The sequence below is a fragment of the Meriones unguiculatus genome, chromosome 1, assembly GCF_030254825.1.
Source record: "Meriones unguiculatus strain TT.TT164.6M chromosome 1, Bangor_MerUng_6.1, whole genome shotgun sequence".
NCBI classification, from domain to species: domain Eukaryota; kingdom Metazoa; phylum Chordata; class Mammalia; order Rodentia; family Muridae; genus Meriones; species Meriones unguiculatus.
This window is the reverse complement of record NC_083349.1, coordinates 22,168,058-22,183,892: the sequence shown is the minus strand read 5'-3', so window position 1 is coordinate 22,183,892 and position 15,835 is coordinate 22,168,058. Positions and strand designations below refer to the sequence as shown.

The window sequence follows — 15,835 nt, the reverse complement described above, 5'->3', positions numbered from 1 at the left end:
AGAGTACTGTAGGCCCTGTATCCCTCTCTCCACTCCACTCCAGTCACAAGCTGGTGGGAAATCCAGCTGAGTAACAGCCCCACAGCCAGGCAGCACCATAATGGGAGTTCCGATCCCGGGCCCTGGCTCGTTGCTGTCCTGGGGTGGAGAACGGCTCCTTCGATCTTGGCTTTCGGGAAGAAAAGCCTGCAGTTTTCAGCGGGGAGTCTGGGAAACACCCAGAAAGAAGATGGCTCGGGACAGCTGCAGGAGACCCCTCGTGCACCTGCTAGCCGCACTGTTGTCCAGTCCCTGTGCAGCCCACTTTAATAATTAAACACCAGAGTAGAGTGCAGGGAAGTGGTGGGCCTCCGAGGTTTCCAGCCACTTAGTCCTGCTGCTGCTCCTCCATTAGCACAGTGTGGGGTTTGGGGAAGGGCAAAGGCGCACCTGGGCTAAGAACCCTGACTTATACCCAGGTGGCCCCCTGTAGGCCACAGCTCCCCCCACCCCTGGGGTTCAGGTGTGGAGACTCTGAAGAAGAGACTTCCCAGGAACGGGATTGGCTGAGCTCTGGGGAGCCAGGAGGCTCTGGGTGGCCCCCTCAGCCAGGCATCCCCAGGACTCTGAAAAGTGTCTACCCACATGACAGTGAGGTCACGGTGTTTCCCCTGAGCTGTGGTGCGTGCTCATTCTTAGTGCTCTACTGCAAGGGCGGAGGCCACAGACTCCCACCCCCTGTGTCTCTAGGACTCTCCGTGTAGACATGGTGAGGGGTAGGGAGTGGTAGACAGCCTCACCCAGGCACAGGGGAAGGGCGAGTGGCTTGGCACATCAGAAGCTCCTAGAGTCTCCGACTCTGACCCCATGACCGTTCTCCTTGTTTAGAGGAGTGGAGATGGCCTATGGCCAGGAGGGAACAGACCAGTGTGGCGGGGGTGATGGGCCACGAGAGACATAACCTTGGGGGAGTTAGCTGCTACCCCTAAGTGCTAGTGCCACAGTCCCTGTTCTGGGATGGTGTAGCCTGGACTAAAGCTCAGTGGACTCAGGGTGTGTGGCGAGCATGCCTGGCCCTGGGTGGGCATGCTGCTCACTCCTTCCCTCACCCTCTGCCCTCCATGGCTCTCCGTGGGCGAACACAGACCCATCGATGACGCATCCTTAGGGGCCACAGAAGCCGGGGCATAAACAAAGTCAGGCAGAGCAGAAGGCAGCCCAGGGCTGTGGCCAGATGTCCGGTGGAGACGCAGAGCAAGGGGGAAAGGACCAGATGGCCACCCATCCTGGACTCCAGCTGCCCTTGGCTAGCCTCACTGTGGGACATGGAGACATGGAGAAGACGCAGAGAAGACCCTGGGCATTGAGCCTGCCTCATTGCAAGATTTAAAAAATATGTGTATTGATATATACTTTATTATCTTTTATAAAACTTCCTTTGGCTACACAGGCCACTGTGCTGGATAATTGGGGGAGGGGAGCATTGTGGTGGCAGCCCCCAGGGGGCCAGGATGGAACCAGAGTTCATTTTGAAATGGGCACTGGAGACAGGGACCCAGTAGGGAGTTGCTGCAATGGACCACAGTGGCCTGGAAGATACTGAGTGCATTGACAGCTGCCCGGAGCCGTCAGCTGGACGTCAGGGTGGCAGAAGGTAACTTCCTGCCTCGCATGGCTTGCCAGACCCCCACCCCATTAAAGTCACCGGATGACTCATCAAAGGGGCAGGGACTCGTTTGTAGGCCGCAATTCACGTGGACGGGCTCCTCTTCCAGATAGCACCGCTCTCTCAGGTTTGTTCAGATGCTGCCTTGGGAGGCTCAATGACTCTCTGCAGGTGGAGCTGAAGCTGCGGGCCCAGATGTGCCACACCTGCCGAGGTGGCCTTCTTCTCGCCGCTGCTCATGAGCTTCTGCTGAGAAGGGACCCCAGCACACGGGCGAGGGCAGCTTTGGTACACTGAGTCACAGAAGCAGAAGGGCTGGGGAGCAGAGGCCACGGGGTCTGTCTAGAGGTGGCTGCTTAGCCTCTTGGCCACGCCCGGCAAGAGGTAGATGCCGTGGGTTAAGGCAGCGCTCCTCCCCGGAGGCACAGGGGCAGCTGCCCTGCTTCTGCCCTCAGGCAGAGTGTCTCTGGAAGCTACCGGCCGCTCTCGATGCGCAGCCTTGCCCCAGACGCTGGCCTCTCACGATGCGTTCCCAGAGGGGCACTGCATCTCCATGGTGACCGTGTTGGGTGTGCTGCTGGCGGCGTCCCCCGGCTCAGCACCATCCCGTAGAGCGCGCTGGAAGACTACCCTGAGAGGTTCCCACAGGCGCTGAGACTTGTCCCTCCCAGCCAGGAAGTACACGATGGGCTTGGCGCTGCTGTTGATGCAGATGCACAAGTCTGTGACGTACTCTGGGAAGGGGGCCGGGATCTGGAAGACCCAGAAGAGGAACCAGTCGATCCCCAGGTAGATGGAAGACACAAGGAAGACAGAGACGATGGCCAGGACCACGTGGTTGAGCTTGGCGGAGCGCTGCCGGCGCCGAGCTCGGCACTCCACGTGCAGGATGAGTGCCAGGCAGGGGAGGACCATGAGGGGGCAGAAGAGGAAGAACAGCAAGATGCCCAGGGTGATATCCATGTTGCGGCAGGCCGTGACTGAGGCTTCGCGGCCCAGGAACATACAGAAGTAGTTGTGGATGCTGGTGACCAGGAAGGACAGCAGCCAGAGCAGGGCACAGACCCCAGCGGACAGGCGCTTGGGCCTCCGACGCCAGTACCAGGCGGGAAAGATGACGGACACGCATCGTTCGATGCTAATGGCCGGCAGGAGGCTCACCCCTGCGAAGAACGTGCAGAGCCCCGCGATCCGGGACACCCTCCGGACGTAGTCGGGGAAGGAGCCCAGGAAGGCCCCCATGTTCAGGAGGGCAATCACGGCCTTGCTGAAGAGGTAGATCCCGTCAGCGCTGGCCAGGTGCAGGAAGTAGACGGAGAAGGGCGTCCTCTTGATGGAGAAGCCGAAAAACCAGAGGACCAGCCCGTTCCCCACCAGGCCGCACAGGCAGAGCAGCAGGAAGATGTAGTTTGTGACGGCGGGTGGGGGGAGCCCTGCGATCTGCTCGATGGTCAGGAAGCCTCTGCCGTAGAGCTCCGGAGCCTCGCTCAGGCCGGGGCACATCTGCGCAGGTGCAAAGGGGACACATCTGTAAGGCCGCCTGCCCTCCCCAGGCCCTCAGCAGACCTGTTCCTGGACCTGTTTAATTTCGCTACCCAGGGGGCTGGGTCTTCGGGGTCCCTGGCTCTGGAATGACTGACCGGGCAGAGGACAGAGTAGAAAGAGCCCCGAGCCTCCCTGACGCTAGGCTGGTTCTCAGAGTCCAGAGCCGGCAGGATGGCCTCACCACGGGGTGACCGGACAGCAGCCAGGTCCAAACGTCCAGGAGCAAGGCAGCGGAAAGCAGAGAGGCAGGAGATGGCTCGGTGGATGAGCTGAGCAAGCATGAGGACCAGAGTTCAGATGCCCCTTCTCGGTGTAAATGCCAGGTGGGCACAGTGGCCCTCCAGTAGCTTGGAAGGCAGAGCAAACTGGTGAGATTAGCCTACATCAGCAGCTCTGGTTTAACTGAGAGAGCCAGGCTCGGTGAATAAGGTGTCAGGGAGGGGTTAGTGTCCATAATTTATCTTCAAGTAAGAATGGGGGAGGGAGTTCATCTATCCAAAGGTGTGTTCCTTAAACATGTGCCACGGCATTCACACACACACACACACACACACACTCTCACACACACACACTCACGCTCACTCATGAACCATTTTTAAAAGAGGATTGGAGATAAAGCTTGGCGGCAGTGCTTGCCCAGTATGTGGGAGCCTGGGGCTCCGTCCCCAGTACTACATAATGGATAATGGAGAGGACTGTAGATGTGTGCACAGTCTGTTGTGGTTTTTCTAGCAAACTGTTCTTATAATGTTTCAAAATTTAAAGCATGAAAATACTTGTTCCTGGGGCTGGAGAGATGGCTCAGAGGTTAAGAGCACTGGCTGCTCTTCCAAAAGTCCTGAGTTCAAGTCCCAGCAACCACACACTCACACAGGTTATAGGTGGCTCATAGCCATCTATGACCATATATGGTGCCCTCTTCTGGTGTGCAGGTGTACATGCAGTCAGAACACTGCATACATAATAAATAAATCTAAAGAAAGAAGGAAGGAAGGTAGGAAGGAAAGAAAACACTTATTCCTAAAGAAATAAAATTACTAGTAAGGTGTGTGTGTGTGTGTGTGTGTGTGTGTGTGTGTGTGTGTGTGTGTACAAATCCAAAAAACCTTGGCCATAGTAGGAGTAGGACTCTCTCCCATACTTGGACTTTGAGAGCACTGGCAGTGGGAAGCATTTGTTTTCTTCTGGGCCAGGGCTGCCTTCTGGGGTTCTGGATGATGAGAAGGCACAGAGGTACCCAGGCTTTAGGTGGTGGTCACTCTTTAAGCTACAGGGAGAGGCTCGGTATTTTACAACTGGGCAGGGCAGAGGAGCTCAGTCCACCTGAACACCAGTCCCGGCCCTGAGGGCTGAGCTCACACTTCAATGCATGAAGCTGGGCCAGGTGTCAGAAACTGGGAGCGGAGACACAGCAGCAAAACCAAGGACACTCCTTCCTAACAGTGACTGGAGGACTGAGGGTGGATTGGTGGCTAGAGAGCTCTACGCTAACTCCAGAGAAGCTGGAAGTATAGAGGGTAACATGAAATAGTTTGATATTTCTGGGCCGACATTTAAAAACAACTGTGTGAGCCAATAGCCAATACTTGCTATTCTGTTCTCAGGGTTGTCCGGAGCCCTTCCTCTCAGTGGTGAATGTTGCCCTACGCACATTGCTCCCCTTCCCTCCTCCCTGCAGACATCACTAATCTATCCCAGGACTCTCTCCCTAAGCCTCATACTGTTTTCATAGCTCAGGGAAGTAGGAAGGTTCTAGGGGCAAGCTCTTTCTTGCCATCTTCCAAATGACCTTGATGGAAATCTGGGCCCCAAGAAAAATAAGCTTTGTGCTGATATTCTCTAATGAAGAGAAATAACCTCTGGACTGGCTGTGTCAAGAGGAATTTATGAACAGGAACTAAGGGTGCTGGCTAAATTTGGGGAGACACTGGGTTTTCAGGACAAGTTTTTTTTTTTTTTAAATTCACTTTACATCCCTATCACAACCACCTCCCTCCTCCCCTCCTGGTCCACCCTCCCACTGTCTTCTCCCTTTTCCTCTTCCCTTCTCCTCAGAAAAGGGAGCATCCCCCCTCAACCTGCCCTGGTCCATCAGGACAGGACAAGTTATTTATGGGACAAGTTATTTATTAAGATGCTCCCTACCTTCTCACCTCTAAGACTTCACCGGTGGATGTCTCCTGCCCACCCCTAAACCCAGCTGCTTAGCTTTTTCCCTGCTCCTCTTTCTTGGAGTTGATCTGTTGCTACTTCAGGCCTCTGGGGTCAACTCAGTGGACCAGGCCCAGATGCAAAACTGTCCCATGAGAACCAGCTCAGCGGTAAGCGCTGGCCTGCTGGGGCTGCACAGAGCCCCATTTGTATCCCTAAGCTGGAAAAAGTCTCGGGTCCCTCACTAGGTGTTGGGGTGGGGGGGTGACTGGTGAGTCACCTGACAGGAGCTAATATTTGCAGTCCACCATACCTTGGGGAACACCACTCTGGAGTCTGCCCCCTCCCGGGGCCTTGTCTCTTCTCTGAGGACTTTGGGACACCTCTGGCGTGCCCAGTCACTGCCTCTTGGGCTGCTGTCATTCTACGGGGTGTGGGGGAGAGAGTGCTGCCCCTCCCAACCACCCTCTCCCACAGACTAAGGGCCCCCCGGCCCTTGGTGACACTTGCCTTGTTCTGATTGGTGGAGTGAGCCTCCCACGAGCAGTTTCCGGCCATCTCCAGGAATGGGGAGTCCAAGCTCCTGTTGGGAGCTCACCAGCCTGTGTCCTTGCCTGGAGAAAGCCTATAGAGAGGGCGGAGTGGAGTCAGCAAACCCGTCCCCTCTCAGAGCCTTTCCACTTCCCAGCCCAGGAGCTCCAACCCCCTAGGCTCTTCAGGCCTGTGGCTCTCACCGCAGTGAAAGAGCCACCCTGGCTCCCTCTGAGGCAGGAACTTTGCACCCTTCCTGCTCCCGCTGCCTGTAGGCTCACATTCAGACCCTTCCTGCCTCCTGGAGCCCCATTGTCACTTCCTAGGGAAGATGCTCTCTCATTGGGATGCAAGGTGCCTAGGCTAGAATTTTTCTGGAATGTTCATGACAGGGTCTCTGGTATTCAAACCTCCTTTGTGTTTGGATAGAGGTCTCAGTAATTGGTCCTAGAAATGGGCGATAGAGGACAGATTCTTTCCGGCAGAGGGGCATCCTGGAGGAGGAGGCCATTGGCTGGGCCTTGCTTTATCATGGTTCCTCATCCTAGCTCTGGGATGGATGTCCATCTCCTCCTTTTTGTGAAAGATGGGGTCCCATGCAACCCAGGCTGGCTTTGAAGATGACCTTGAATTTCTGGTCCTCTTGCCTCTATCTCTTGAGTGCCGGGATTACAGGCTGAACCACCATCCCTGGTTTACGTGACACTGGGGCTCCAACCTAGGGCTTTGTGCCTGTCAGGCAAACATCTACCAACTGAGACACATCGCCAGCCCTTCTTTCCTTTCTGAAGGTGTACAGAGTCCTAGAGACACACTCCTAACCAGGGCACATAATGAAACTTTGAAGATCTGTGTACTGTCAGGACCCAGGGGCAAACCAAGGGATTGCTGTGGTGACTCTGGGTTCAGCCCATTCAGCCAAACTGGAGACCTAGGGGTTGGATGACAAGCTAGGGAGGGGCAACAGCTTACTTACAGACCCACCCTGAGTCTCCTGGAATTGAGCCCCGTCCTCAGCCTGCACTATGCCTACCTAGAGAGCAGGTGGGAGGTCTGTGGTTCAGGACACGGCAGGGCTACTGCCAGACCAGCCTCTCCCAGAACGGGGATGTGGGCAGCGCACTGCTCCACTCCTCAGAAATTCCTTCCCCGAGCAGGGCGGATTCCCCAGCTGCCACGCGCAGGGCCACTGCCTCCTCCCTCCTGGCAGCTGCGCCAGCCATTGGCTGCGGAGAGCGTCCGGTCGGCCCGAGTGACACGCCCCCTTCTTCACTCCAGGCCTCGGTCCGCTGTAGGGGGGCTAAGGAACCCGGTGGGGACTGAAGCCACACCCCGACCCTTCATTCCCGTTGGATGGTGCCTCTAGGCTCAGAGGCACACTCTTAACCAGGGTAAACAGAACCCCTTTCCGCCCCTGGCTATCCTCCGCCCTCTACCTGTGTGCTGCTGGTGTACCCTGACTAAGAGTGGCTCACTGTGGAGACCTGCTCGGGTGTCCCGGGTGGGAGTGATGTCTGTGCAGGGAGTTTGCAGAAATGCTGGTGCTGCGAAGCGTGGCCCCTCCCACCGGGAGTCATTCGGTAGCTATGCAATGAGGCTAGCCCGGGTCTTCTTGGTACCTGCAACCCCAGCACCCTCCGCTGCTGCCGCTCTTCCTGACACCTGCTACTCCTCCCAGCTTTCCCCACCAGGGACGTCCCTATTCAGGGGAACTCTCACTCTACCAGGCTTGACCCCCACCAGACACGCGCCCCCTGTGCAGGTGAGTGTGCTCCCTGCTCTTCTCTGTGACTGCGACAATCTCTACGCCTGGTTCCTGTCCTGCTCTGGATCGTTTGCAAAGTGATTCACTCATGCAGAGAGATCCAGAAGCGAAGCGGACCCCAGATGGGCCCTATTAGAGACATGTGTGTGACGTGTACAAGGATGCATGTGAGAGCATGAGCTCTGGCCGGGATCTGAGCGGTGACAGGACCAACTTCATTAGAGCCAACGGAAAAGGCTGCCCTGTCTGCACCCTTGCTCCCGCCCCTCAAAACAGGATGCTGGGCCACCTGTCTACCTCCTTGGACAGACAGATGGACAGACCAGCCCTGAGGGAGCTCCCTAGGCCATTTAATTTCTATTATACCATACCCCAGCCTCTCCCCTCATTCCTTAGCTATGGTCTAGCCTGGGCACTGGCCATGGGAGGGTCCAGTCTGCTGCTGTCCCCAGATACACAGAAAGCCTGTGTTTCTGCCTAGGACAGAAACACAGAATCACGACTTGACAGAAGTTTCTTCTCTGAGGAGAATGAAGTCTTGGCAGAACTCTCTGGCAAACTCTCTGCAGCCAGCAACAGCACCAGGCCTGGCTGGGGAGGAAGAAGGTGAGACTACCAGCTGTCCCACCTCATGTGGCTAATCCCCAAGGGTCCCCAACAGAGCTGCCCACTGCTGTCCTCATGGCCGGCGGCATGCCTAAGAGCAATGGGAACCGTAGCTCTGCACTTGGACCATTGCCCACTGGGTGTTCCCTTCAAACTCTTCCAGAAACCAGGCTTGGATGTAAGGTTGAAGGAAGGATGGGGAGCTCCCACCCTCAGGAGGACAGAGTGGGAGCTGGTATTGCAGGATGTCTTGGGGCTTAAGGGGAAGGCCAGCTGGGTGTCAGGGGATGCAATGCAAGAGAGGAACTCTTAAAGCCTTTCAGTGTCCCTGGGATACTCAGGGCTGTGGGAGGGGCAGCACAGAACTTCTGGATCGGGACAGCTTCACTCCAGGTCTTGGGGCTCCCTGCTCAGAGAGGGGGGAACCTCTGTAAGCTGTCTGTCACGACCATGCCCAGTTCCCTGCCTTGAGGATGCTGATCTCATTTGCTTGCCCCATCTAACCTGCACCCTGCAGCCCTGATCCTGACCCTGCAGCCCCATCCCTGATCTCCCTCCCCCAGTCCCTGGGTGCCGGAGTGCTACCTGTGGCTCCTGGACTTTCCTTCCGTAGAGATCTTCTCCTGGAACTCCGAGCTTGCGGACCCACAGCAGCAGGCTAGCCGAGAACTGCCCGGAGCCTCGGAAAATTCAGGCGAAGGGTGGAGGATGAGCCTTCACCCGCCTGGCCTGTTGGAGATGGCTTTGGAAACAGAACCCGCCCCAAACCCAATTCCAGGCCCAGCAGAAGGGGGAGGGGAGGGCAGGAGGTGGAGAAAGAGAAGAAGGAGGAGGAGGAGGAAGAGGAGGAGGAGCCGGACAGTGATGAGGCTTGGGGAAGGAATGCCCTGTTCAGGAGCCTTCCCCCTCCACCCCCCCCCCACTGGGAACTCATTTCTCTCTGCCTGGTGACGTTATGCTGGCCTGAGCACTGGGGCTGAAGCCCAGATGTTAATATCTACCTTACCCTGCAGCTCCAGAGGGCTGCCCCAGTAGAGGGAGCTCTGGCTCGTTCACTTGCTTTGTGCCTTTGGCTTGCTTCCAGCGGGCATTTCAGGGCATGTGGTGGTAGTGGGTGGTGGTAGGGGAATGTCTACCCCTCTGCTTGAACTCACTGGCACGGAGAGGCCAGGAAGCAGCAGGTGAGGGCCCCCTGTGGAGAGCGGTGAAGAACTGGCAGAGAGAAGGCCCCACAACCCAGATGGCACCAACTCCCCCCACCTCTTGCCACCCCAGAATCTTTCTGGGGGCCTCCCGGGGCCTGTGGAACCAGGAATTCCCCTCTCTCTAGCCCTAATAACAATCAGATGTCGCAAATGGAAAATCACAGCCCTTGCTCGATTGGGCTGAGCGGGGAAGTTGGCGAGCCATCATGCCTGGTGCGTGCACTCCTCAGTGAAGATGAGTCAGCCTCCACCACCCCCCAGAGGGGGTCCTGGAAAAAGTTAGTGGCCGGGGCATGGAGCCCAAGCCTGGGTGGGTATGGAGGGAGCAGAGGGTTGGCCGTGAGGGTGGGGTGCTGAGGCCTTTTTCTGCCCTGGGCCAACTTTCTCATGACCCAAGAAGCCTGAGGGAACGCCACGCTCTCCTACGGGAGGGAACAGTGCCCAGATTGGGGGAGGTGTGCCTCGTGGGCATCTTGCAGTGAGCCCAGAAATAGACCTCTCTCTGCACCTGCTTTGGAGCCTCCTCCTGCCCACGGAGGAACCTCTCTGTCCCCCTGCACCAAACAAACCTGAGAGCAGGGAGCCTTGGCTGGTTGCCTGCTTGGGGCCAGCTGGCTTCCTGGGACTTGGCGGCGGGGGGGGGGGGGGGGCAGGGATTTTCTGGGATTCTGGAGGCAGAGAGAGAGAGAGAGAGAGAGGCAGAAGGGAGGATGGTGACCCGGCCTCCTCCTCCAGGGCAGGCAGCTGTAACCCAGCTGGGCCACTTGCTTACACTGGGAGGCCGAACCCAAGCACCATCCAAGTATAATTGCTCTTGGACACTTAAAAGGAATTGTGTGAAGTGGGCAGAGGCTGTGGAGTCCACGGCCTTATTTGGTATGGAAATATGTTTCTTTGACAAACGAGAGAGAGGTGCTTATTAGAGAGAGCCTGTCTCATCCCTAGTCTGTAGAGTCCTGGGAGCCACTGACCCTGTCCGCTGGGGCTGCTGTGGGCTCACAGAAGGTCATGACCCGTGTTCGAGAACACCAGGGGAATCTTCCTTCAAGCTCTGCAGGCCAGACAGTGCGGCACAAGTACCTGCAGGCTGGCGTGGCTCATCGTCATCCCAGGATCACAGACACGCCTTGTGGTCCTCACGGGCCCGAGGGGCTGTGAGCTTGCTCAGATCCTGAGCTTGTTCAGATCATGAGGACATGCATCCCCCCCCAGGAAGGTTCCATGTTTATCACCTAGTTACCTCCAAAAGAGCCAAGTCCTAGCATCATCTGTATGATGATGACCACTGTAGCATGAGAAGTGTGTGTGTGACAGATAAGCGGTCTACGCGATCACCTGTGTCTCCTCGTAGGCAAGGGCCTGAGGGAGAAGACCCAGAGGCTGGGTTCCAAAAGGGACAGAGAGAGAACTTTGCCCCATGCTGGGGTCCCATGGCTGCCTCCAGTCATGGAAGAGCCTGGTGAAAGAACACACACCTTACTTTGGGGTTTTCTTCTGGGGTGGCAGTAAGGGCTTGGATATCTGGGAGAATCACCCTCACTGGACCTCAAAAGTTCACACCCTCGGCTTAGATGTGATTAGGGTTATTCACTCGCTTGTCACGGCGGCCCGGGGGATAGGCTTGAGGTGAACAGACCAGGGCTGGAAGACGTGGTTTGCTTCCTTCTTTCTGAAAATTTATTCTATTTTTGTCAGTTTGTCTTGTGTGGTTGCTGCGGCACTCTTGTGGCGCTGAGAAGACAGTGTGAGGAAGGCAGCTCTTTCCTTCTGCCGTATGGGTCCCAGTGACTAAACTCAGGTCGCCAGGCTTGGTGGCTGACACCTTCACCAACCGAGCCATCCTTGACCTTAACATTCTGTCCCCATGCTTTGGAAAGCTACATTCTGTCATTAGGCATCTCCTGGCACCTTCCAATGAAAAGAAAAAAAAATTAAATTAGTTAATTTTCAGATGCTGTTTTATGTAACCCTGGCTGTCCTCAAATGTCTGTATAGTCAAGGCTAGCCTTGAACTCCTAATATTTTTGCTGTCCTGCTAGGTTCTGGGATCACAGACGTGTACCACCACACCCAGTGCCAAATTTGTTTTTAATTGTCCTTGGTTAAAATTCATGCAGATGGACGTAGCTTAGCTGTCTCTGCTGTTCCCTCTAAGGGTTCAGGATTGGTCCCTCCTTTTCTCAGGGTTCCTGGGTGTCTTTTGGTGTGCTTTTGTGGTTATGACTGACCCTGCTTTATGGGTGATAGGGTAGGTGTGGACTGCTCCCCAGGCCCTTCTGCAGCTGCCTTCACACCATGGGCGATTGCAGAGTGTGTTCTGGGTACCAGGCACTGGAGTCTGAGTGGATGGACAAGATAGCGGAGGCTCTTGTCCTTAGAATGAAATAAGTGGGCGGGAGGGTCAGCCACAGCCAGATATCCAGAAAAGCGAACCTGGTATAAAGAAGCAATGGCTCACCTCTCCTGGGTCACTCTGGCTTTCCAGGGCTTAAGAGGGTGAGGCATGTCCTTCTGCAGGGAGGAAAAATGCAGCTCAGGCAATCCAGAAGCCTCTATTCCCTTCTGTCCTCCATGTGGGAGGCCATTCTTTCACCTGTTCATTTATCTGTCTGTCTGTCATTCCACCCACCTGTCTATCCATTTATACATCCATCTTTCTGTCTATCCATCCATCCATCCATCCATCCATCCATCCATCCATCCAACCATCCACCCATTTATTGTATTCATTCATTTTTTTTCTTCCACCCACCTATCCATCCACTGCTCCTTGTATTCATGGACTCACCCATCCATCTATCCACACATTTGTCTTTCATCCTTCTGTCCGTTTGTACACTATTGCATTTGTTAATTTTTGTTGCTTTGATAAGACAGCATGACCAAGGCACTTAGAAGAGTTTATTTGGGCTTACAGTTGCTGAAGGTTAGAGTACATCACGGTGGTGGGAAGGGAAGACATAGCAGCAAGCAACAGCCATGGAGCAGGAAGCAGAGAGTTCACATCTTTAAACACAAACACACCGCTGAAATGGCTCTCAAAGCCCACCTAAGGTGACACACTTCCTCCAACAAGGTCATACATCCTAAGTCTTTCCAGAGAGCACTATAAACCGGGGGCCAAATACCCAAGGCTAGGAGGTGACATTTCTCGTTTGAGCCATCACACCAGCTAAGCACCAACACACGTCTCTCTCCATCCTGATCTATCCAGATATGAGCAAAAACAGCCTCAAGCTCCTGCTATGGTACTCTGGCAGCAAGCATTTTACTCACTGAGCCATCTCTCCAGCACGATAATTCTCCTTCTGAGACGATGGCTCAAGTGATAGAATGGCCCCTCTCACACTGTAAGCTTTGTCTCAATAGTGAGAAAAGTAGCCAGTGCAGAGATTGATATAAATATATTCATTTCAGATCAAGGAAGGAACCACGTGGAGCCATGGCCACCTTGGTCCTATGATCCCAAGAACACACATGTCTGTCTCCTTCTCAAGTTCCCCACCTCTCTACACCTTTATGGTCAGAGGAGAGCCAAATCTCTTCCTGTCTGCAGGAGCCATGCCACTGCTGGCCGGCCCCCTGCCTTTATTATTTATTTACTTTATTGTGACCCTAGACTGGGATAGAACTCAGAGACTTGCACACCCCAGACAAGTGCCGTACCACCAAGCTGTATTCCCCAGTCGGGAAAGGCACCAGGGTCTTGTGGCAGATTTGTTTTTCATGGTCACGGTGGGTCACACATGGGGCTCAACAGAAACATGAGAGCTGGTCTCAAAATTATTATGCCAGGGAGATGGCCTGGTGTGTCAAAATGCTCGCTGCCAAGGCTGAGCCCCTGGGTTCAATCCCTGGGACTATGTGGTGGAAGGGGAGAACGGCTCCTGAAAGCCGTCCTCCGACTCCTCCAAGCACAGTGACACGCACACACCTCGCCCCTAAGCACAGAATGAATAAATGTAAAAACGCCCACGGTCGTCTGACAGAGACCCACCCAGGATCTTCAGATGCCCCCGCCCTCCAAGACCTGTGGGATCTGCGCCATCAGAGAACTCAGACATACATACAGAACATACAGAGGCTACAGCCTGGGGCCTAGGACAGTCTATTGCTTTAGTGTCTGCTTGGCACTGACAGCCTTCCAGGTTACCAGGATGGGGGTGCAGAAGAGCACCCCATAAGAAGCTTCACGCAGCACCCAGGTCTGGGGGCTCCTGTGTAGGCCCTGCTGCTTCCTGTTGGGACAGCTGCCTCAGCCTGGTCCTGACCATGGTATCCCAGCATCCCCATACACATCACTAAGGACCAGGCATTATGCCATTATGCTCACCCTCTGACATGCGTGTGTCTCCATAAGGCTTCTAAAAGGATTGTTTTAGTTACTTCTTTTTAAAATTTAGTGGCATGTGTGTGTGTGTGTGTGTGTGTGTGTGTGTGTATGTGTGTGTATGTTTATGTGTGTTTATGTGTGTGTTGTGTGTGAGAGTGTGTGTGTATGGGTAAGTAAGTGTGTTTGTTTATTTCTGGAGATTGGACCTAGGATCTCTGAGTTCATTGCTTTCCCTTTGCTGTGAGGGAGGACCTGAGAGAAACACCCAAGAGAAGGGAGGTTATTTAGGCTCACAAGCGGGGTGTTCAACCTTCCGCTTTGTTATCTGCTGTTGTCTACAAGAGTCAGGACAGACAGCCACACAACAGAGTTACGGACGTCTTACAGTGTTGCAGGTAAGTTTACCGTCTAGTATTGGGCCGCAGCCACAGCTCTCTGTGGGCTGCACACGTCTGATGGAGGGTGCGGTCTGTTGTGGAAGGGCAGGCATGATGACTGGAGCAGCGGCTAGCTTTGTAGGGCTGCTGCAGCAGCAGCAGCTTCCGTCCGACATGGCTGCAGACAGGAAGCAGAGAGCTGGGGCTGAAGGTGGTGGCTCCAGGCCTGCCCCTGAGGCCAGCATCTCAGAGGTCCTAAACACCTCCCTAAACAGTGCTGCAGGCTGGGTGCGAAATGTTCAAACACGTGGTGAACATTTTACATTCAAACCCAATACCCACTCTGGCCAGTGTTGGAGAAGCGTTGTCCTGGAATGAGTTGGCATTAATAATCCACTTTTTCTCCTCTCTTGTGGTCTGCGGACACCTTTTCCTATAACTTTCCCTCTCACAGACATCTTTGGTTGTTAAAGGTGTGAGGCATGAGTTCTCTGCTGGGTCAGTGTTGTCAACTTGACATAAATGAGAGCCATTGGGGAAGAGGGACCCTCAACTGTGGAACTGCCTCCTTGGATGGTCTGTGGCCACAGCTATGGGGTGTTTCTTTGTTAATGACTGACAGGGGAGGGCCCAGCCTACTGCAGGAGGTATCTGCTCAAGGTGGGTGGACCTGGGGTGTATAAGGAAGCAGGCTGAGCAAGCCAGAGGGAGCAAGCCAGCGAGCAGCACTCCTCCATAGTCTCTGCTGCAGCTCCTGCCTCCAGGTTTCTGCCTTGAGTTCCTTTCTTGATTTCTCTGCAAGGCAGACTGTGACTGGGATGTGTAAGCTGAAAGAAAACCTTTCCTCCTCAAGGTTTTTTTCTTGTTTTCTTTTGTTTGTCAGTGTTTATTTCAACAATAAAAACAAACTAGGAAGAGTTCCTAGCCTGCAGGGGGAACTGTGTAGGCAGCTTTCCTTTCATAGTGAGATTCTCAAATTCAGCTAGGCAGTGGTGGCACATGCCTTTAATCCCAGTACTTGGGAGGCAGATCTCTGTGAGTTTCAGGCCTGCCTGGTCTACAGAGCGAGTTCCAGGACAGCCAGGGCTGCACAGAGAAACCCTGACACACACACACTCTCTCTCTCTCTCTCTCTCTCTCTCTCTCTCTCTCTCTCTCTCTCTCTATATATATATATATATATATATATATATATATATATAAAATAAAATATGTAAAAATAAATTATATATATATTCTTAGGTTCCTCCACTCCACATCGTCTGTTCCTTACCTCATTCCTGTGCTTGACACAGTGAGGCATGGTGTGGGCATCAGCGGTGTTGACCGGGCCTCAGTTCCTTAGGTCACCATCCATGTGTGCTCTGGAACTCTTTAGGCCCCAGATAAGGTGGGGTCTTCTGTGCGTGGGGACCGAGTTCTGCATTCCTGACTGCTCCTGTGAAATGTTGGCACACACTGAGCATTTCAGGAGCTCTGAGAACAAGGAAATTGAGAACGAAATTTGCCCTCGACTCCTGTTAGAGGCAGAGGCCACTGATTGGTACCTGTTGGAGCATAATGCTGTCCACTGCTGGAGGACAAGCTGATGTAACCATCCCAGCAAGCATGAAGATATTCAGTGACTGCTTTTTGTTTGGTTCTGTTTAGACAGGGTCTTACCAAGTAGCCATGGCT

At 54.4% G+C, this 15,835-nt stretch overlaps 1 protein-coding gene across 1 annotated transcript; it reads right to left on the bottom strand.

The window, feature by feature from the left end:
- Positions 1 to 1,379: 1,379 nt before the first annotated feature.
- Mrgprf (MAS related GPR family member F) lies at positions 1,380 to 9,244 on the bottom strand. The gene is made up of 3 exons (XM_021634612.2): positions 8,829 to 9,244; positions 5,852 to 5,966; positions 1,380 to 3,148 (listed from the first exon to the last, which is right to left on the bottom strand). Exons 2-3 carry the CDS (start codon positions 5,897 to 5,899, stop codon positions 2,165 to 2,167), a joined length of 1,032 nt encoding a protein of 343 aa, XP_021490287.1. The 5' UTR covers positions 5,900 to 5,966; positions 8,829 to 9,244; the 3' UTR covers positions 1,380 to 2,164.
- Positions 9,245 to 15,835: the final 6,591 nt, after the last annotated feature.

Excerpts from the sequence above, each read along its gene's own strand:
- Mrgprf (XM_021634612.2), bottom strand. The coding sequence starts at position 5,899 with ATGGCCGGAAACTGCTCGTGGGAGGCTCACTCCACCAATCAGAACAAG. Across the intron at positions 3,149-5,851 it reads ACTCCACCAATCAGAACAAG|ATGTGCCCCGGCCTGAGCGA; the intron begins GCAAGTGTCACC and ends GCACCTGCGCAG.